The 20506-nt window shown below is 42.3% G+C and overlaps 1 protein-coding gene and 1 long non-coding RNA gene across 4 annotated transcripts; both read right to left on the minus strand.

Moving 5' to 3' along the window:
• Positions 1-919: 919 nt before the first annotated feature.
• Positions 920-1387, minus strand: LOC138896006 (uncharacterized). Its single transcript, XM_070180779.1, has one exon. It carries the CDS (start codon positions 1385-1387, stop codon positions 920-922), a length of 468 nt encoding a protein of 155 aa, XP_070036880.1.
• A 782-nt stretch (positions 1388-2169) lies between these two features.
• Positions 2170-19152, minus strand: LOC138896535 (uncharacterized). 3 transcript variants are annotated; one of them, XR_011409869.1, is made up of 4 exons: positions 17511-19152; positions 5547-15540; positions 5261-5318; positions 4011-4332 (listed from the first exon to the last, which is right to left on the minus strand). It is a non-coding gene; the product is annotated as an uncharacterized lncRNA (long non-coding RNA). The 3 variants fall into 3 exon arrangements; XR_011409868.1 differs by lacking the exons at positions 5261-5318; positions 5547-15540 and adding an exon at positions 2170-2515 and having other exon boundaries at positions 4271-4332; XR_011409867.1 differs by lacking the exons at positions 5261-5318; positions 5547-15540.
• Positions 19153-20506: the final 1354 nt, after the last annotated feature.

Consider the following 20506-nt stretch of genomic DNA (forward strand, 5'->3'; position numbering starts at 1 on the left):
CCTACCCTTCAGCACCACATCATCCCCCTTCCATTCGATAACTGGTGTATTCGGAAAATCAAACCTAACGATTCTGGTTCGGCAATCAAGCTTGGTAAAACATGAATAAAGCCAGTTCATCCCTATTATTACATCAAAAATTAATTATCCCCAACTCAGTGAGATCGGCCATGGTATCCCGACCACACACCATGACCACAATCCCTATAAACCCGCGCGGCAATAATAGACTCACTAACTAGAGTAGATACGAAGAACGACTCATGAAGTTGTTCCGGTTCTATCCCAAATTCCATAGCAACATAATGAGTGACATAGGATAAAATGGAATCGGGATCAATAAGGGCATATAAATCATGATATTGGACAGTCAATATACCGGTGAAGACATCTGGAGAAGCCTCTGAACTCTGGCGACCCCTCATAGCATAGAAACGGATGGCACATCCCGAACTCTGTACACCACCCCTAGCTGCACCACGCCTTGCGGGTGCTAGTGCCTCGAGCTGGAGGAGGTACTGCGGATGTAGTGGCTACCGAACTGGCTGGGTGTGCCGTACCCTTGACCACACTATGGTGGGATGAACGGCAATCCCTCTGAATGTGACCCCTCATACTGCACCTGTAGCATATGGTTTGGTCCATGAATCAGGCCCCAAAATGCATCTTCCCTCACCTAGGGCATGAGGGCCTCTACTGTTGGAATCTCCCTCCAGGCCGACCCTACTGGTGGGGTACCCTATTTCCCTTACTGGGCCTGAAATGACTCCACTGCTGCTGACGGGACCCTGATGGCGGTGCACTAACCGAAGACTGAGCAAAGGACTGGGATGGCCCTGACGACCCTCCCCTGAATGTTATCCTATCACCACCACCACCGGAAGAACCACCAAAGTTGCCCGCAGACCGGGCCTTATTGCTACCCTCTCACTCCATTCCTATTATTCAATTTGTGAGTCTCTGTAGCTTGAGCAAATGCCACCATCTTCTCATAGTTCATATCAGAATTCAAGGCAGTTGTAGCAGCCTCATTAATTACCAAGGGGCAGAGGCCCTGCACAAACCGGCGCACCCTTGCCTCCATAGTGGGGAACATGTAGATGGAATACTTGGACAAGCACGCAAACCTCATATGGTACTCCCACACACTCACGCTACCCTTCTTCAAGCTCTCAAACTCAGCGGTATGGGCTGCCTTAGTCTCAGCAGGCAAGAAATGGTCAGTCAAGGTGTTGGCAAATTCACTCCACCTTGCCGGAGGGCTCCCTTCCTCACGAGAGTCCTCCCACATCTCAAACCAAGAATAAGACACCCCTTTTAGGTGGTAGGAGGCCAACTCCACTCCCTTCATCTCAGTAGCATGCATAACTTGGAGGGTCTTGTGCATCTCATCAATAAAGTCCTAGGGGTCCTCCTGAGGGTCAGTACCTGTGAACACTGGAGGGTCCAGCTGAAGAAACTTGTTCACCCTAGAACTAGCAGAATTCCCTTGCTGGCTGGAAGAAGCAGGTGCAACATTCGATCTCTAAGCTTGGGAAGCCACTATCTAAGCCAACATTTGTATGGCTCCCCTAAGAACCCCATAAGAAACACCGGGACCGGAAGCTGGGCTGGAGGTGGAATAGCTTCACCCTTAGTAGGAGTAGGGATTGGTGCAGTCGGAGTAGGAGTAGTAGAATCAGGCGGTGTAGTAGCTGGGGGAATATCCTCACCCCGCGGGTGCTCACCCACATCACCAGGTATAGAACCAACTACCACTCCTGGGGTGACATTGGCTCCTTGGCCAGTTCTTGCTTTTTTCCTAGGTGCCATATACTGAAAATTAGAGCAATGCACGAGTTAGAGGAGGAATAGTCTTACAATCAGTTCTATCGTACGATCTTGAACGTCCAGAAGGGTATTATTTGTAAATGCCCAAGTAGCCTACTAATTATAGATGTGGTTAGCAACACACCGATAAGAAGGACTTTACTAGATACGGCTCCGAGACATCCTAGGACACTTTAAAACCTTAGGCTCTGATACCAAGCTTGACACGCTCTGACCTCGAGGAGCGCGATCGACGCTCAACTAAGATAACCTGGCCAAGCAAGCTTGTACAATGCCTTCTACCCAGACTCCCCCATGAATAGAGAGAAGGTATATTTCATTAATTAGACCATGAGAAGGTTACATGAACAATCCAAATTTCATTACCGTTAGAACTTCATTCAAGATTTACCAAAATACTGCATTACACATTCATAGTTTAGGAGTGGAAACATAAGATACAAATACAATCATTTTTAATTAGACTTCCCAAAACAAAGGTACCACCCACGCCATGTCTGCGGAGCCTCTAATAGATACAAAAGAGTAGCATGATGGTGTCGGCAACAAGGCTCCGGCTATACCTCAAAAACATATACATAGAGGACAAGAGATACAAGACCCCGAAATAAAATGAGGCTCACCAAGTCAGCTAAGGAGAGGGTGTGTTGCTATCACTGATCAATATCGCCTGCTATGGAACCACCTGCATCCATTAAAGATACAGCTCCCACGGCAAAGGGGACGTTAGTACATATGGAATAGTAGTAGTATGTAAAACTAAACACCCTCTCAATAGAACGAGTAACAATAAAAGGAGAAGGAAACATGAAATCAATAAGAGCCTCAAACAGTATCAAGGTGTCAAGTTAGGATAAAAGTAAATTTCAAGTATGTTTCAATATTTATAATTTGGGAGATCTTTAGTACTGATATAACACCGTATTTTTAGCACGGGGTCTAATCTCAGCTCGATCGGCTAAGCCATCTCACCCCGAGACATCCAATCACAACACCACCATGTGTGCAGCATGGCATCCGATCTCAGCCCGATCGGCTAAGCCGTCTCACTAAAATGTCATGTGGGTCGACATCACATCACATCCTGCTAGCAATAATCTCATCCCATTTAAGGGAAAATATCTCAACACATCAATTTCATCCCATATTTAACAATCCCGTCACATCAACACGGGGATTTACCCCTCAATCACTCCTACATCAACACGGGGATTTACCCCTCAATCACTCCTACATCAGCATGTATAGTTTTCAGGTTAGGTTATTTCGACCTACCCTTCCTCGGTGACTAAACGATACTCCCAAACCATTTATTATTTAAAGGATTTACAACTCATTTCATAATCTTTCACACGTCTTCCCATTTTATTGGCACTAGTGGCCATAATTGTAATATCATTCTTGGCACGTCGGCCATATTTCATATTTCATACTCACCCCTATAACTTTCAAGAATTACCATGAATTATCATCAATAAGAGAATTTCAAATCAAGACTTTAAGCACACATATGAACAAACAAGAGTCTTAAGCACATTGAGTTTCTCTTCCACAAATAGGCATACCAACTTGCAATTGAAACATGATTTTAAATCATTACACCATTGGTACATTGATCATGCTAGATTACATTTTCGGAGGGAATCATGATGTGATAGGAACATTTGGAGCACATTTTGAATATATTCATCTTTCAGTACAATACTTATTTTAGAAAAATTAAATCTATTAGGGAGGACTCAGAACATGAGAAATAGAAATTGAGCCAATCTAAATTGCAACTTACGAGGACATCATGGAAATCGATTCTACAAGAGGATTTTAGCCAACATACCTCGCTTGAACTTCCTTAAATTACTACAATATTCTGGATATCCTATCGACTTCAATCTATTAGAAACATGACAAATTTGAACCATAATTAGGAAGATATTGGGGTTTCAGCTCATTTGAGCATTTTATCAAGCACTAGGTGTGCATTAAAGTTTCAAGGTCCTCCTATGGTGGATTCCTTTACCCCATAATCAATACCCACTTCAATAGTGTCACGCCCTGACCTCGGGGAGCGCGACTGGTGCTCAACCGAGATAACCCGGCTGAGCAAGCCTACTAGATTGCCTTCTACCCAACTCACTCATAAATAAAGAGAAGATAAACTTCCTTAATTAACACCAAGAGAGTACATGAACAACATTAATTCCATCACCATTAGTTACTTCATTTATAAAGTCTCAAAATACATACACTTTCATAGTTTGAAGTGGAACATGTAATACACATACGACATTACTATCTTGACTTTCCCAATACCAATACACAACCCACACCATATCTATGGAGCCTCTAATAGATACAAAAGAGTACAATGATAGTGCCGGCAACAAGAATTGGGCTATACCTCAAAACATAGTACACACAGAACAAAAGAAGTGGGGCTCACCAAGTCAAGTAGGAAGAGAGTGTACCACTCTCACTGGTCAATGCCTCCCGTTGTGGAACCACCTGCATCCATTAAAGATGCAGCATCCCCAGAAAAAGGGATGTTAGTACATGTCAAATAGTACTAGTATGAAAACCAAACACCTATGCAAGGACTTGGAAATACAACACGAATATGATGAATCATGGTAAAAATAAAAGGCTTAGATAGCCATTAAAGCCATATCAAGGTTATTAAGAGCTTTCAATAACATTTATAATTTTTTAAGTTGGGGATCCTCTGCAACTACCTTTACACAAAGCGGCCCTACCACCTCACCCCAATATATGCGGGTGGAGGTGCAATCACAATACCAGAAACTCTACACAAAGCAGCCCTGCCGCCTCACCCCAATGTATGTGGGTGGAGGTGTATTCACAATACCACAAACTCTACACAAAGCGGCCCTGCCGCCTCACCCCAATGTATGCAGACGGAGGTGTATTCACAATACCACAACTCTATACAAAGCGGCCCTGCCGCCTCCCCCCAATGTATGCGGGTGGAGATATATTCACAATACCACAACCCTACACAAAGTGGCCCCACCGCCTCACCCCCAATGTATGCGGGTAGAGGTGTATTCACAATGCCACACTTTGGATTCCCAAAACGATAATAGTTTGTACAAAAGAGTTCTCTTTCAAGTCAACCATTTGGCACATTTGGCCTTAGCAAGTGTAAGTTCATAAGATTTCATCATATGAGAAATAAGTGTTTAATCACATTGATTTCATACAATATCTTCTTCCCAAAAGGGTATAACATAATTAAGTAAAAAAATAGAGAATCATTAACACACGAGGGTTCTAACACATTATGCCAATTAGGAATCATTTTTACTCGTTTGAATACCCCATATCAATAGCGTTCCATGTTCGAACTTCACATGATGGAGTTTGGTAGGAACACGGGAATTCCAATACCAGAAAAAGAGTTTAGCCTTCATACCTCGAAAGAGCTTTTCGTAGTGCCACAATAATGTCCCAACACTCCTAACGATGCCAATCTATCAAGGAGGAGAGAATTATAAGCATGATTAGAGGAATTCATATGGCAAAGACCGTTACAACTATGACCCAACCTTTCCCTAAACTAATTCAACAACAAAACCACCCAAGATTGTTCAACAACTTCCCCACAGTCTCTATTAGCTCATGCATGTGATAAATCATACCCTCATCACCCACAATCAACCCAAACCCAAAATTGAAGAATTGGGTGAAGAAATACTTACCTTTTTGAAGCCCTAGCAAGTTCCTTTTGATGGAATTCCAAGGTTTGATCAAAGTAGAGTAGTGAAATACTTAGTCCTCCCTTTCCTCTCTCGAGAATAGCTCTCTCCTCTCTCCAAAATGTCAGGTAACATCCCAAAAATGAACCCTTAGGCTAGATAAATGAAATGGGGCTCAGTTTATAAGATTGGAAAAATGGAGCCCCGATGCAGATCTGCGGTCGCATATGTGACCGCATAACTCTTCTGCCGTCCGCAAAATGGACCGCATAATGGCCCTCCAGAACTGGACGTTCCTGCTTCACTCTGCGATAGGTCTGCGGTCTGCAGACCAATTCTGCGGTCACATACTGGACCATAGAACCTCCTTCCGAAATTTCTCACATTGGTTCTGTGATGGGATCTGTGGCCCGCAAAAGGGTTCTGCGGCCGCATAATGGGCCACATAATGGTCCTCAAAATTAGCTCAAGTTTCTACTTCATTCCGTGGCAGATGCGGTCCGCAAATCAGTTCTGCGATCACAGAATGAACCGCAGAAAATGCCCTGCACTGCCAAAAATTTCTTCAACTCCCCAACGCACCACAAAACCTCGGGTTATAGGTAACATTTTACGGGGCCTTACAAATAGGCCACCCACAAATACTCCACAACCTTCCGACCACCTTTGTTAGTACATGCATGCATTAATAACAACTCTTATTCTCAAAACCTTCTTCCCAATTACCTATTACCAACCCAAATTTCGAAATTGAAGGCTAGAGCTAGAATCTTACCTCTTGAATGAAGTCTTTGTGAGTTATCCTTGTGAATTCTTCAAGACGTGAGCAAAGATTGATGAATAAATAGCTTAGATACTCTTCATCTCACTCTAGACCACTTTCCTCTCTCTAAAATATCAGTTTGAACCTTCTAAAATGATCCATAATGTTGTTTTATAAAAATGGGGTCGGTTTTTAAAACCAGAAAATGGTCCCTCCAAACTCAACTCTGGGGTCACAGAGTGAACCACAGATTAGATCTGTGGCCCGCAAAATGGACTGCAGAAATGGTCCAAAAAACTAGGCTGGTCTAGTCCAGCCTGCGGCTAGGTCTGTGGCCCGCATATCAATTCTGTGACTGCAGAATGGACCACGGAATCTCCCTCCGAAAATCTTCATGCTGGTTCTGCAACAGATGTGCGGCCCGCAAAATGATTAGGCGATCGAATATTTTCTACAACCCTCAAATATATTAGCCTACCTCTGCACCAGGAAACCCTAGATTTTAGGTAAAATTTTATGGGGCCTTACATCCTCCCCCGCTTAGGATCATTCATCCTCGAATGAGGGTCAAGATCCGCCAATATCTGAATAGTGTGCACTATTCATCTGGGTGCCGCCAAGATGTATCTAGACTTGCGGCAACATTATTGGTGGAGGAGGATGAAGAAGGATATAGTTGCATATGTAGCTCTGTGTCTAAATTGTCAACAAGTAAAGTACGAGCATCAGATGCGTGGTGGTTTTCTTCAGAGGCTAGAGATTCCTAAGTGGAAGTAGGAGTGTATCACTATGGATTTTGTTATTGGACTCCCACGGACTCAGAGGAAGTTTGACGCGATATGGTTCATTGTGGACAGGTTGACCAAGTCGGCACATTTTATTCCATTGGCAGTTACCTATTCTTCAAAGCGGTTAGCTGAGATCTACATCCGCGAGATCGCCCGTCTACACAGTGTGCCCTTGTCTATTATTTCTGATCGAGGTATGCAGTTTACCTCGCACTTCTGGAGGGCCGTACAGCATGAGTTGGGCATGCAGATTGAGTTGAGTACAACATTTCATCCCAGACGGACGGGCAGTCCGAGCGCACTATTCAGATATTGGAGGAAATGCTTCGCGCCTGCGTTATGGATTTCGGGGGTTCATGGGATCAGTTCTTGCCGCTTGAGGAGTTTGCATTGCCACCTAGTTTGTCAGCTGTCCATCCGGTGTTCTATGTGTCCATTCTCTAGAAGTATCATGGTGATCCATCCCATGTGTTAGATTTCAGCTCAGTCCAATTGGATAGGGATTTGACTTATGAGGAGGAGGCGGTGGCTATTCTAGCCCGATAGGTCTGACGGTTGAGGTCTAAGAGTTATCCTTCAGTTCGAGTGCGGTAGAGATATCAGGAAATCGAGATAGCCACGTGGAAGTTCGAGTCGGATATGCGGAGTAGATATCCACACCTTTTCACCAGTCTAGGTACTTTTCTATGTCCGATCGAGGACGAATGTTTATTTTAGAGGTGGAGAATGTGATGACCTGATAGGTCATTTATAGTTTTACCTTTCATTTATGTGTTTCAAGACCTCGAATAGCTCCATTTAGCCTTCCTCAATTTGCATGCACAGTCCGTGTCCTTTTTCTTGAAGGTTTTTATGAGACAATTGATGAAAATGTGAAATCGTGCCTTAAAACTCATTGGATTTGACTACGGTCAATGTTTTGTGTAAATGGATCCAGATCAGTGTTTTGACGGAACCGGTGGGTCTGTATCGTGATTTGGGACTTGGACGTATGCCCGGAATCAAATTCGGAAGTCCCTAACTTGAATTACTGTAATTTGTTGAAAACTAGCAATTTAAAGGTTTAAAGAATTCATAAGTTTGACCGTAGGTTGACTTTATTGCTACCGGGTTCAGATTTTGGTTCTGGAACTTGGTATATGTTCATTACAGTATTTATGACTTGTCTGCAAATTTTGGTGCAAAACGGAGTTGATTTGACGTGATTCGGACGTCCGATTGAAAAATTGAAAGTTCTTAAGTTTCTTTAAAAATTTCATTTGTTTTGGTGTCCGATTCATGGTTCTAGGTGTTGTTTTGATATTTTGATCGTGTGAGCGAGTTCGCATGATGTTATTACACTTGTATGTGTGTTTGCTTTGGAGCCCGAGGGGCTCGGGTGAATTTCGGATAGGCTACGGGTGATTTGAACTTAGGAAAATTTCTGGTTTTTGAGCTTTTGTTGTCATCTGGTGCTTTCTTCTTCGCGATCACGAAGATACTCCCGCGATCATGAAAAGCAACCTGGGCTGGGGAGGGATTTACCCTACACGAACGCGGGGAATAGGTCATGAACGTGAAGCTTTGGGAGGCTTACCCTTCGCGAACACGAAGGTTTGTGGGACCCTGGGAAGGCTGGGCTGGTATGCTACGCGAACGAGATCACTGGGTTGCGAATTCTATGGTAAGGGGAAGAACTATCGCAAATGCGGAGCACCTCTCTCAAACGCGAAGACCATTTGCGCCACAGTGCTTATCGCGTCAGGCCCTTCGCGAACGCGATGAAGACCCGAGGCCATTTTTACCCATTTTCACCATCTTTTCATTAGAGCTCGGCCTAGAGGTGATTTGGAAGAGAAATTTTATCACCATTTAATAGGTTAGTGTACTTTAACTTATTTTCTTCCATTTCCATCCACACCCATTAGTTACTAACCTTAATATATGTTCTTTCATGGTAGAAAATTAGGGATTTGGGAAGAATTGGGGGGTTTTGTAAATTTGGGATTTAGACCTCAAATTGAGGTCGGATTTTGAAACTAATCACATAATCGCGCTCGAGGGTAAATGGTTTTGGTCCAAATCTCGGATTTTGACCAAGCAAGCCCGGGGCTGACCTTTGTTCACTTTTTGGGAAAAGTATAAAGATCTTAACTTTATGTATTGTAATTGATTTCCCTAGCATTATTTGATGTTATTGAGTCGATTTTAGTTAGATTCAATTGGTTTGGAGGCAGATTTTAGAGGAAAGGCCCCGGTTGAGCTTTGATTTGCTTGCGGAGCGAGGTAAGTGTTGGGTCTAACCTTGATTTGAGGGAATAGGAACCCTTGAGTTATGTGTTATGTGAATTACATGTATAGCAGCGTATATGCGAGGTGACGAGTGTATATACGTCGTCAAAGTAATTATTTCCATGCTTTCCCGTATTCCATTAATTATTTTATTCCATGTCTTAATTGTTACATGCTTTAATTGCCTCCTATGCCTTACCTTGTGATTCGTGATTTGAGTTGCTGAGTTGATTACATTTATTGATTTTGTTTATGGATCGGGTTGCATGCCGCAACGGGTTGAATAAGGGAGGATTGATATTGATATGGTGGGATCGAGTTGCACGTCGCAACGAATTTTATATGTGATTTTGATATGGTGAAATAAGGGAGGAATATGATATTGATTATGATTATATGGTGAGATCGGGTTGCGCGTCGTAACGGATTGTGTGTTTTATATTAATTGTTGTACTGTGTTAGCCTATGATACTTTCATACGAGATTCTGAGTACTGGTGTTTCTTGTTTTACCAATTCTGAGGATTGAGTTTAATTTCATAAATTAACTGCCTTACTTTCCTGTATTCCTTTCATATTATAATTATTATACTGCGTATAGGTTATTATAAGTGACCCACCTTAGCCTCGTCACTACTTCGTCGAGGTTAAGCTCGGCACTTACAGAGTACATGGGGTTGGTTGTACTCATACTACACTCTGCACTTCTTATTCAGATTTTGGAGTCGGTCCTAGCGGCGATCAGTAGATTGCTCGAATCGATTGCCGGATTGTAGACTTGAGGTACAGCTGCTCGGCATTCGCAGCCCTGAAGTCCCCTTCCCTATCCTAGCTATTTATTTCATTTTACACAGTTTTATTTCATTTAGACCATTATCTGTATTATTCTAATCGCTCGTGCACTTGTGACACCAATTCTGGGATTGTATCTAGATATTGCGGTTATTATGTTTCTTTATACTCTATTTTAGTTATTACAGTTTAATTGGTATCGGTTAATTTGATTTGTTGAAAATGGCTAAAAACTATTCTAACACTGTCTTGCCTAGCAAGTGAAATGTTAGGCGTTATCACGGTCCCGAGAGTGGAAATTTCAGGCCGTGACAAGTTGGTATCAGAGCATTAGGTTGCCTAGCGCTCACGAGTCACGAGCAAGCTTAGTAGAGTCTAGAGGATCGGTACGGAGACGTATGTACTTATCTTCCAGAGGCTATGGAGTATAGGAAAAATATCACTTCTTTATTACTCTATCGTGCGATTCTTATTCTATCATTGATGATTGAACCCTTCTATTCTTGTTCTCTCGTAGATGGCAAGAACACGCACTGCATCTACTGCAAGACAAGAGTCGGAGCCCCCTATGGCAGCTACGGCCAAGGGCAGAGGTCGAGGCCGAGGTCGCGCTAGAGGCCGAGGTAGAGGTAGAGCTCATCCTAGAGCTCGAGCAGCAGCACCCGTAGTGGAGCCTCAAGTGGATTTTGAGAAGGAGGTTCCATCTCAGACTGTACCCATCGGACCAGCTCAGGTTTCGGAGGGGTTCATAGCCTCTCCAGAGCTTCAGGACACTCTAGTCCATTTGGTAGGACTTATGGAGAGTGTGGCCTAGACCGGTACATTCTCGGTGGCACCAGCCATCTCTCGGGCTAGGGGAGGAGCACATACTCTTGCTACTCACACCCTAGAGCAGGTGGCTCCCCAGTATCAGACTCCAACAGCCTCGCCAGTTGGGGTAGTTCAGCCGGTTGTTACGGCACTGACCGGTGATAGGCCCGCTATGTCTTCTGAGGCTATGTTGAGTTTGGATAAGTTTACCAAGCTCTTTGTTGTTCATTTTAGGGGTGCATCTTCTGAGGACCCACGGGATTTCCTGGACCATTGCCATGAGGTGTTGCGTAACATGGGTATAGTTGAGACCAATGGGGTCGATTTTGCAGCATTTCAGATGATTGGTTCTGCCCGGAGATGGTGGAGAGATTATATGTTGACTACACCAGTTGGTTCGCCTACACTTACATAGGATCAGTTCTCATAGCTATTTCTAGAGAAGTTCATTTCGGTCACTCTGAGAGAGGAGTACCGCAGGTAGTTTAAGTGTCTTCAGTAGGGTGGTATGACTGTCACCCAGTACGAGACTTGATTTGTGGACCTAGCTCGCCATGCCACTATCTTGCTTCCTACTGAGAGGGAGAGAGTGAGGAGATTTATTGATGGGCTCACTTTCACTCTCAGGCTATAGATGTCCAAAGAGATCGGGAGTGATATTTCTTTCCAGACGGTCGTAGATATTGCTAGGCAGATCGAGATGGTTCGTGCTCAGGAGAGGGAGCCGGTGTCTGATAAGATACCTCATCATTCTAGTAGTTTCAGTGGCATCTCATCTAGAGGCAGGGGTACTTTTGGTATAGGCCATCCTCCCAGGCCATTTCATTGAGCGCTTCGGGCATCTCACAATGCTTCAGGGAGTCGTGGTCCATATGTGCCTTACTCTGGGAAGCCAGCCTACAGTGTACCATTAGCTCCTATCAGTGCACCTCTGATTCAGATCTATCACCGTGGTTATTCGGCCCGTTCGGGTCAGCTTCAGCAACCACAGCAGCAAGATAGGTGTTTTGAGTGTGGTGGCATTGGTCACATTAGGAGGTTTTGTCCAAGATTATTGTACGGCATGCCACAGCAGAGTTCCCGTGCCATGGTTCCGGCACCTGTTGCTCCACCACCTGCTCGGCCAACTAGAGGCAGGGGTCAAGCATCCAGAGGTGGAGGTCAGGCCATTAGAGGTGGAGGCCAGCCAGCTAGAGGACATCCCCGAGATGTAGTTCAGAGTGGTGGGGCCCAACCCCGATGTTATGCTTTCCCAGCTAGGCCTGAGGCTAAGTCATCTGACACCATTATCACAGGTATTGTTCCAGTTTTCCATAGAGATGCTTCAGTTCTATTTGATCTGGGATCTACTTATTCTTACGTGTCATCCTATTTTGCTTCATATCTGGTTGTTCCTCGTGATTGTTTGAGTGCTCCTGTGTATGTGTCCATGCCTGTGGGAGATTCTATTATTATAGATCGTGTCTATTGCTCGTGTGTGATTACTATTGGGAACCTTGAGACTAGCATAGATCTTCTACTTCTTGATATGGTAAATTTCGATATTATCTTGGGTATGGATTGGCTGTCACCTTATCATGTTATATTGGACTGTCACGCCAAGACGGTGACCTTAGCCATGTCGGGGTTTCCTAGATTAGAATGGAGAGGGACTCATGGCCACTCTACCAGCAGAGTTATTTCTTATGTGAAGGCTCGATGTATGGTCAAGAAGGGATGTCTAGCTTATCTGGCCTATGTCCGTGATTCTAGTTTGGAGGTTCCTTCCATGGATTCAGTATCAGTTGTTCATGAGTTTCCAGAGGTGTTTCCTGCAGATCTACCATGGATTCCACCCGATAGGGATATTGACTTTTGTATTGATTTGGCTCCGGGCACTCAGCACATTTCTATTCCGCCATACCGAATGGCCCCGCCAGAGTTGAAGGAATTGAAGGAGCAGTTGCAAGATTTGCTAGATAAGGGATTCATTAGACCTAGTGTCTCGCCCTGGGGTGCGCTCGTATTGTTCGTGAAGAAGAAAGATGGATCGATGAGAAAGTGTATAGACTATCGGTAGTTGAACAAGGTAACTATCAAGAACAAGTATCCGTTGCTGAGGATTGATGACTTATTTGATCAACTTCAGGGTGCCAAGGTGTTTTCGATAATTGGTTTGAGGTTTGGCTATCATCAGTTGAAGATTAGGGCATCCAATGTCACTAAGACGGATTTTCGGACTCGGTACGCTCATTATGAGTTCCTAGTGATATCATTTGGGTTGAGAAATACCCCATCATCATTTATGAATTTAATGAATCGGGTGTTCAAGCCCTATCTGGATTCTTTTGTGATATTATTCATTGATGATAACTTGATCTACTCCCGCAGTCGAGAGGAGCATGAGCAGCATCTTCGGATTATACTTCAGACTTTGAGAGATAGCCAGTTATATGCCAAGTTTTCAAAGTGTGAGTTTTGGTTAGACTCGGTCGCCTTTTTGGGGAATGTTGTATCGACAGAGGGCATAAAGGTGGTTTCTAACAAGATTGCGGCAGTTCAGAACTGGCCTAGGCCTACTTCAGCTACAAAGATCCAGAGTTTCCTAGGATTTGCAGGTTATTATCACGGGTTCGTGGAGGGGTTTTCATCCATAGCAGCCCCATTTACTAGATTGACCCTAAAGGGTGCCCCATTCAGATGGTTGGATGAGTGTGAGTTGAGCTTTCAGAAGCTCAAGACTGCTTTGACTACGACGCCAGTGTTGATGTTGCCCACAGGTTCAGGATCCTACAAGGTGTATTGTGATGTATCTCGTATCGGGCTCGGTGCAGTATTGATGCAGGATGGCAAGGTGATTACATACGCGTCGCGGCAGTTGAAGGTTCATGAAAAGAATTACCTTATTCATGACTTAGAGTTGGCAGCCATTGTTCATGCGCTGAAGATTTGGAGGCACTATATTTATGGTGTGTCGCGCGAGGTATTCACGGATCATCAGAGTCTACAATATTTGTTCAGGCAAAAGGATCTCAACTTGAGGCAGAGGAGCTGGTTGGAGCTGTTGAACGACTATGATATCACCATTTTGTATCATCTCAGGAAGGCTAATATGGTGGATGATGCCTTAAATAGAAAGGCCGTGAGTATGGGTAGCCTTGCGTATATCCCAGTTGGTGAGAGACCGCTTGCAGCAGATGTTCAGGCTTTGGCCAATCAGTTCGTGAGGTTAGATGTTTTAGAGCCCAGTCGTGTGCTAGCTTGCACAGTCACTCGGTCTTCCTTGTATGAGCGCATCAGAGAGCGTCAATATGATGATCCTCATTTTCTTATCCTTAAGGACACGGTGCGGCACGGTGGTGCCAGGCAGGTTACTATTGGAGATGATGGGGTTATGAGGATGTAGGGTCGTATTTGTGTGTCCAATGTGGATGGGCTTCGTGAGCTGACTCTTGAGGAGGCCCATAGTTTCCAGTATTCTATTCATCTGGGTGTTTCCAAGATGTATCAGAACTTGCGGCAGCATTATTGGTGGAGAAGGATGAAGAAGGATATAGTTGCATATGTAGCTCGGTGTCTAAATTGTCAGCAAGTAAAGTACGAGTATCAGAGGCCTGGTGATATGCTTCAGAGGCTAGAGATTCCTGAGTGGAAGTGGGAGCGAATCAGTATGGATTTTGTTGTTGGACTCTCACATACTCAGAGGAAGTTCGACTCGATACGGTTCATTGTGGACAGGTTGACCAAGTTGGCACATTTCATTCCTTGGCAGTTACCTATTCTTCAGAGCGGTTAGCTGAGATCTACATCCGTGAGATCATCCGTCTACACGGTATGCCCATGTCTATCATTTTTTATTGAGGTACGCAGTTCACTTCGCACTTCTGGAGGGCCGTACAGCATGAGTTGGGCACGCGAGTTGAGTTGAGTACAACATTTCATCCCCAGACGGACGGACAGTCCGAGCGCACTATTCAGATATTGAAGGATATGCTTCGTGCTTGTGTTATGGATTCAGGGGGGAGGGTTCTTGGGATCAGTTCTTGCCACTTGCGGAGTTTTCCTACAACAATAGCCACCAGTCAAGCATTTAGATGACTCCCTGTGAGACATTATACTGTAGGCAGTGCCATTCATCAGTTGGATGGTTCAAGCCGGGGGAGGCTCGGTTGTTGGGTACAGATCTAGTACAGGATGCCTTGGATAAGGTCAAGATTATTCAAGATTGACTTCGTACCGCTCAGTATAGGCAGAATAGTTATGCCGACCGTAGAGTTTGTGATGTTGCATTCATGGTTGGAGAGAGGGTATTGCTCCGGATTTCACCCATGAAGGGTGTGATGGGGTTCGTAAAGAAGGAAAAGTTAAGCCCTAGGTATATCAGAACCTTTGAAATTCTTGAGAGAGTGGGTGAGATGGCCTACAAGCTCGCATTTCCACCTAGTTTGTCAGTTGTCCATCCGGTGTTCCATGTGTCCATGCTCCAGAAGTATCACACTGATCCGTCCTATGTGTTAGATTTCAGCTCAATCCAATATACTTCATATCAAAATAATCTTTTGATGTTCTAATATACTTGTTTCAATGCTTGAAACCTAAGAAAAAATAAAAAATAAAAATAAATAAAGAATGCAAAATATAGTTTATTCAATAGTACACTTCCGCTCTTGTTTTTATGGACGAAAATACTCTTTTCTTTCTACAAAACAAGATTGTTTATCGAAAACTTACAGTTTTGACTGAAGAAACTAAGACAATGAGTATAAGAATGTAATACACATTTTCTTATGAGAAAGATAAAAAATAGGACTTGGATTATTACAGATACAAAAAACGGGCTCTAAAAGTTTATTACACGTTTTTAGCAAGAAATGTAAAAATAGAAAAATCCGTCGCTAATATTGTTTCAATGGATTAATTAGCAATAAATTATCAAAAAATTATGTTTGTTAAAAGTAATTTAGTGACAGATTAGCGATGAATGAAACTCGCAGCTAATTTCATTTATTTATTTTTTTGTGTGTATTTTATTTTAATGTATTGTAAGGATTATATTACTCACTATTGTTGCACCCTATTTTGCACAAGTCAAAATAATGTACAACTTATAGTACTCTACAAGGTTAGTTAAAGGTTAGAGTCGCCACCTAATGTTTAAGGTACACTAGGACACCTGTACCACATTATGTAATATACACTAAATTATGGACTACGAAACCAATTGAGATTCTAGGTAAGGGTTCATATTATCTCGAGGGGAAGGTGTTATGTATCCCTCAAGATACACAAAATGTGGTTCGTGGACTCGATCAAATAAGGGAGGAAAGGTTCAAAGATAATTAGCAAATACTCACAACTATTATAAAGAATTAAAGAATGATTAACGTGTACTAGAATGAACAATAATGATATTAAATATGTAATGAATTATGCACGGATGAAGTATGCAAGTATTTTTCGTATTTTTGAAATGAAATGATTAAAAGATATTGACTCGTATGAAGTATATGTAAAATGAACAAGCGAATCGTATTTCAAAAGATAAGATGAGTGTAAAGTGAGTTCTAGATAAAGAATAGAAAAATATTAGACAAAATATATATGCAATAATATGTAGTGTATAAAAGAAATAACAATATATTTTAAAATAGTATTTTCTAGTGTAAATTGAATAATATGAGAGAATTGCACCTAAAGAGTGCATGTTAAGTCAAATTATTTGAATAAAAGTTTGAACTTATAAGGATAAATTTAAAGAGAAAATGACTCATTAATTAGAGTAAAAAGTATTAGATGGATATCTACAACAAGAGAAAATTTATACCAAAGGATTTGAGAAAAGGGAAAAGAATATTTAGCTACACATGGATGAATAGTTAGCAAGGAATTTAATCAAAGAATGGAGGAAGAGTCATCCTCGGATAATCTTAGTGCATAATGAGTAAAGTGAAAGAATTGATATAATGAATAAAGAATTGATTTGATGAATGAATGTGGTATAAAAGATGTATTGAGATGTTTATGACATAAGAAAATTATTATATCGATATAATAGAAATATTTGCATCAGCAAATGAATGGCCATTCAGTGAGCAACTAGAGGCCATCTTAATAGTCACGGTCTTGAAATACCAATTGTTTGTCAAGCCCAAATGACCACAAGACCCAAGTCTCTCAAAAAAAGGTATGATAGTCCAACTATAATTTTCAACTTGAGATGCGTTAATTAAAGAATAATTTACATATGAAGTGGTTCGAAAAGTATGCTAATATAACTTTAAGAGAGCAACAGAATTATTTATTTTCTGTTATTTTTTGAAAGAAGATAACATGTTTTCATTTTTTATGTACATGACTAATTTAGTTAACCAAGTTGTAAAAACATATATGACATCTTCAAGATACATACAAACTTCATGAAAATCATCTAACCGTGCAATATTGTAATTTAACCCAATTATTAACTATATGCAATTTACCCTAAGTATTTAGCAAATATATAATATCAAAGCAAACAAAACACAACATCTATCTACGGTTTTACTATAATTTACGTTTTACTTACATCCGAAAACGGGAGTACGAAGCGGGGAATTTGACAGGGTTCGTTTTCGTCTCCGAACGTCATCTTTCCAAAGCGTTTTAGATAAAGTACCTCGCAAGATAAGAGAAATAAAATTGTTAGCGAAATAATGTAACGTAAAAGACAAACTGATTAAGTGACATGCATTTTTGAAATGATTTTTGTTTTAAAAATATTTTTTGAAAATTGCTCTTGAAAATGATTTGAAAAATATTTTTTTTTTTCTGAAAGATTGTTTGCAAAATATTTATGGGAAATTTTTTTTTGGAAAATAGTTTTAAAAATAATATAAGAGGCTCAGATATATGTAATATACGTCTAGACATGAGAACACGAACCGTCTTGGTTGCGACTTCGGTGGCCAACCGTGTCACCCTCCGAAGGTTGGTTCGTCGTGTTCTCGTCTTTTATATTTCAATCATCATCTTTTATTTTTCGATGTTTATCATCATCGCCTCGTTATTATAGGGCCTAATCCGAAGGATCATTCGGAGCATCATGGCCTTAATAACTCGGTGGCTATTTTTCATCGACCTAGTGTCAATCAATGTGATGTCATTCTGTATCAATTTTACCGACCCCGTATTATCAGGAAATTAGTCAGACTATAGCACTTGCAACAACCAACTAATCAAACATGATGACGATGAGGGACCAAATATTCAACAGAATAATTCGTCGTCTCCATTATTTTAGTTTAGCCGATATTTGATGAAAAGCAATATTTCAAAACTTGAGAATTCTTACAAATACAGTGTAAAAAAAGGGGTCACGACATCAACATGGGACAAGCCATTGAAGAACATTTGGCGATGAAGCAGCAGAAATGGCAAGGGCCACAATCAGCGGACAAATCCCAAACGGAAGCCAAGGAGAAATCAGAAATTGCAAAGATACAATCAAACCATCACATAAGAAAAGGAGTTTGAAAGTAACATCAATAGCTAGTAAAACGAGTACGTGACAGTGGCCGGAAATTTTGCGAGGCGCCGGAAATTGCACAGGACGCCGGAAAATATTTTGTCGGCCGAAACTCCGACGGAATGGTACCAAAATACCACCAACACTATCGAGTAATCAGCCACAAACACAAATCCAAATTTGCAAATCATAATCGACCAAGAACAGAGGATCGCTGCAATGTTAGGAGCACAACAGTCGCCGAAAACGTTATTTCGGCATGACCACTTATAATCACAAAAGAACACAGTAACGATAGCCAAAACAAATCCGACCAGCAACCTAAAGAGTCGGCAGAATCAGTGACGCTATAATCATGGAGTCAGAGCAGCATCTTAAAGAAGCCAAGCGAGCACGGTCACCGGTGAAGGATTTTTCGATAAGATCTAATAATTTTAGTCAGATCTAATGAATTTATGATCCCCGTTTTACAGTTGTTAAAGAAAGGAGAAGAGGGGATGAAGAGGAGAGAGGAGAAGGCGGCAGCCATGGCCGTTGATGGCTGGCCGACGGCGAAAATGGGGGAAAGAAGGAGCTCGGCGGCAGGTTCTCCAAAATGAGAGAGAGACCCTCTTGGGAGATGCGGCTATGTGTTAGAGAAGAATGGGAGATCGATAAATATATTAGAGTTTCCCCCTCCCAAAAATCTGAGTTTTTCCCCATGTCGTTTAGTGTGTAAGTACTAATTTATAGTGGGTGTAGTTAGGATTTGTGTGGACTTAATTTTAAAATAAAAATAAATGTAAAATAAAAAGAAATATATGTGGTCAAGATGTAAAGAGAGTCATGTCACATCGAAGTCACATCAAGTGACTTGTCATATCATAATGTCTTGTCACATCACGATGTCTCGTCATATCTCGATGTTGATGGGATATTAGATTTGACTGTATTTTGAAATTAATTTCACTGGCTTCCATGTATTACTTGTAACGATCCGACCGGTAGTTTTGAGAATTTAAGTCCCGATCGGCGGTATAAGGCCCTGAGCAGTTTCGTATTATGTGTATTGACTTGCGTGCATGATTGGATTCAGTTAAAGGATGATTCAGAGTGATTTAGGACACTTAGTCCCTAAAACGGAAGCTTAAGTCTTAGGATATTGACAGTAGTCGGAACTGAGTGAAGACGACTTCGGAATGGAGTTTCGCCGGTTCCGTTAGCTCCGTTGGGTATTTTGGATTTAGGGGCGTGTCTAGATTATGTTTCGGAGGTTTGTAGCTCATTTAGGCTTGAAATGGCAAAAGTCAAATTTTTGGAGATTTGGACCGGAAGTGGAGTTTTTGATATCGGGGCCGGAATGCGATTCCGAGAGTTGTAACAACTCTGTTATGTTATTTGGGACTTGGCTGTAAAATTTGACGTCATTCCGGGTTGGTTTGATTGATTCCGGCACGAGTTTTCGAAGTTGGAAGTTTTGAAAGTTCATAAGTTCGATTGGTGGTGCGATTTGTATTTTCGACGTTGTTGAATGTGATTTGAGACCCCGAGCAAGTCCGTGTTAGGTTATGGAACTTGTTTGTGTGTTTAGACGGTGTCCCGGGAGCTTCGGGTGTGTTTCGGATGGGCTACGGGTCATTTCCTCCTATTTTGAACTGCTGTTATCTGTCATCTGATTTTCTTCATCGCGTTCGCGTCCTTGCCTTCGCATTCACGTAGTGTTATTTTGGAGGGTGAAATATTTCCTCTTCGCGTTCGCAGTCACCCTCTCGCATTCGTGAAGTTGTGACACCCCCTTCTTCGCGTTCGCATTCCCTATCACGCGTTCGCGAAGTGCAAACCAGGCCCTAGGCACTAGTGATCATTTTCCTCTTCGCGTTCGCGTGTCTCTTGCGCGTTCGCGTAGCTATGCCATTCCACTCTTCGCGTTCGCGTACTACTTCACGTGTTCGCGAAGAGCAGTCGGTGGGCCATCAGATTTCTCCTCTCCGCATTCGCGAACGTGTTGTCACGTTCGCGAAGCACAACTGGGAGCTTCCATTTTCCTTCTTCGTGAACGCAATTGCTCTTCCGCGTTT

This window comes from Nicotiana tomentosiformis, chromosome 7 (assembly GCF_000390325.3).
Source record: "Nicotiana tomentosiformis chromosome 7, ASM39032v3, whole genome shotgun sequence".
In the NCBI taxonomy this organism is placed as follows: Eukaryota; Viridiplantae; Streptophyta; class Magnoliopsida; order Solanales; family Solanaceae; genus Nicotiana; species Nicotiana tomentosiformis.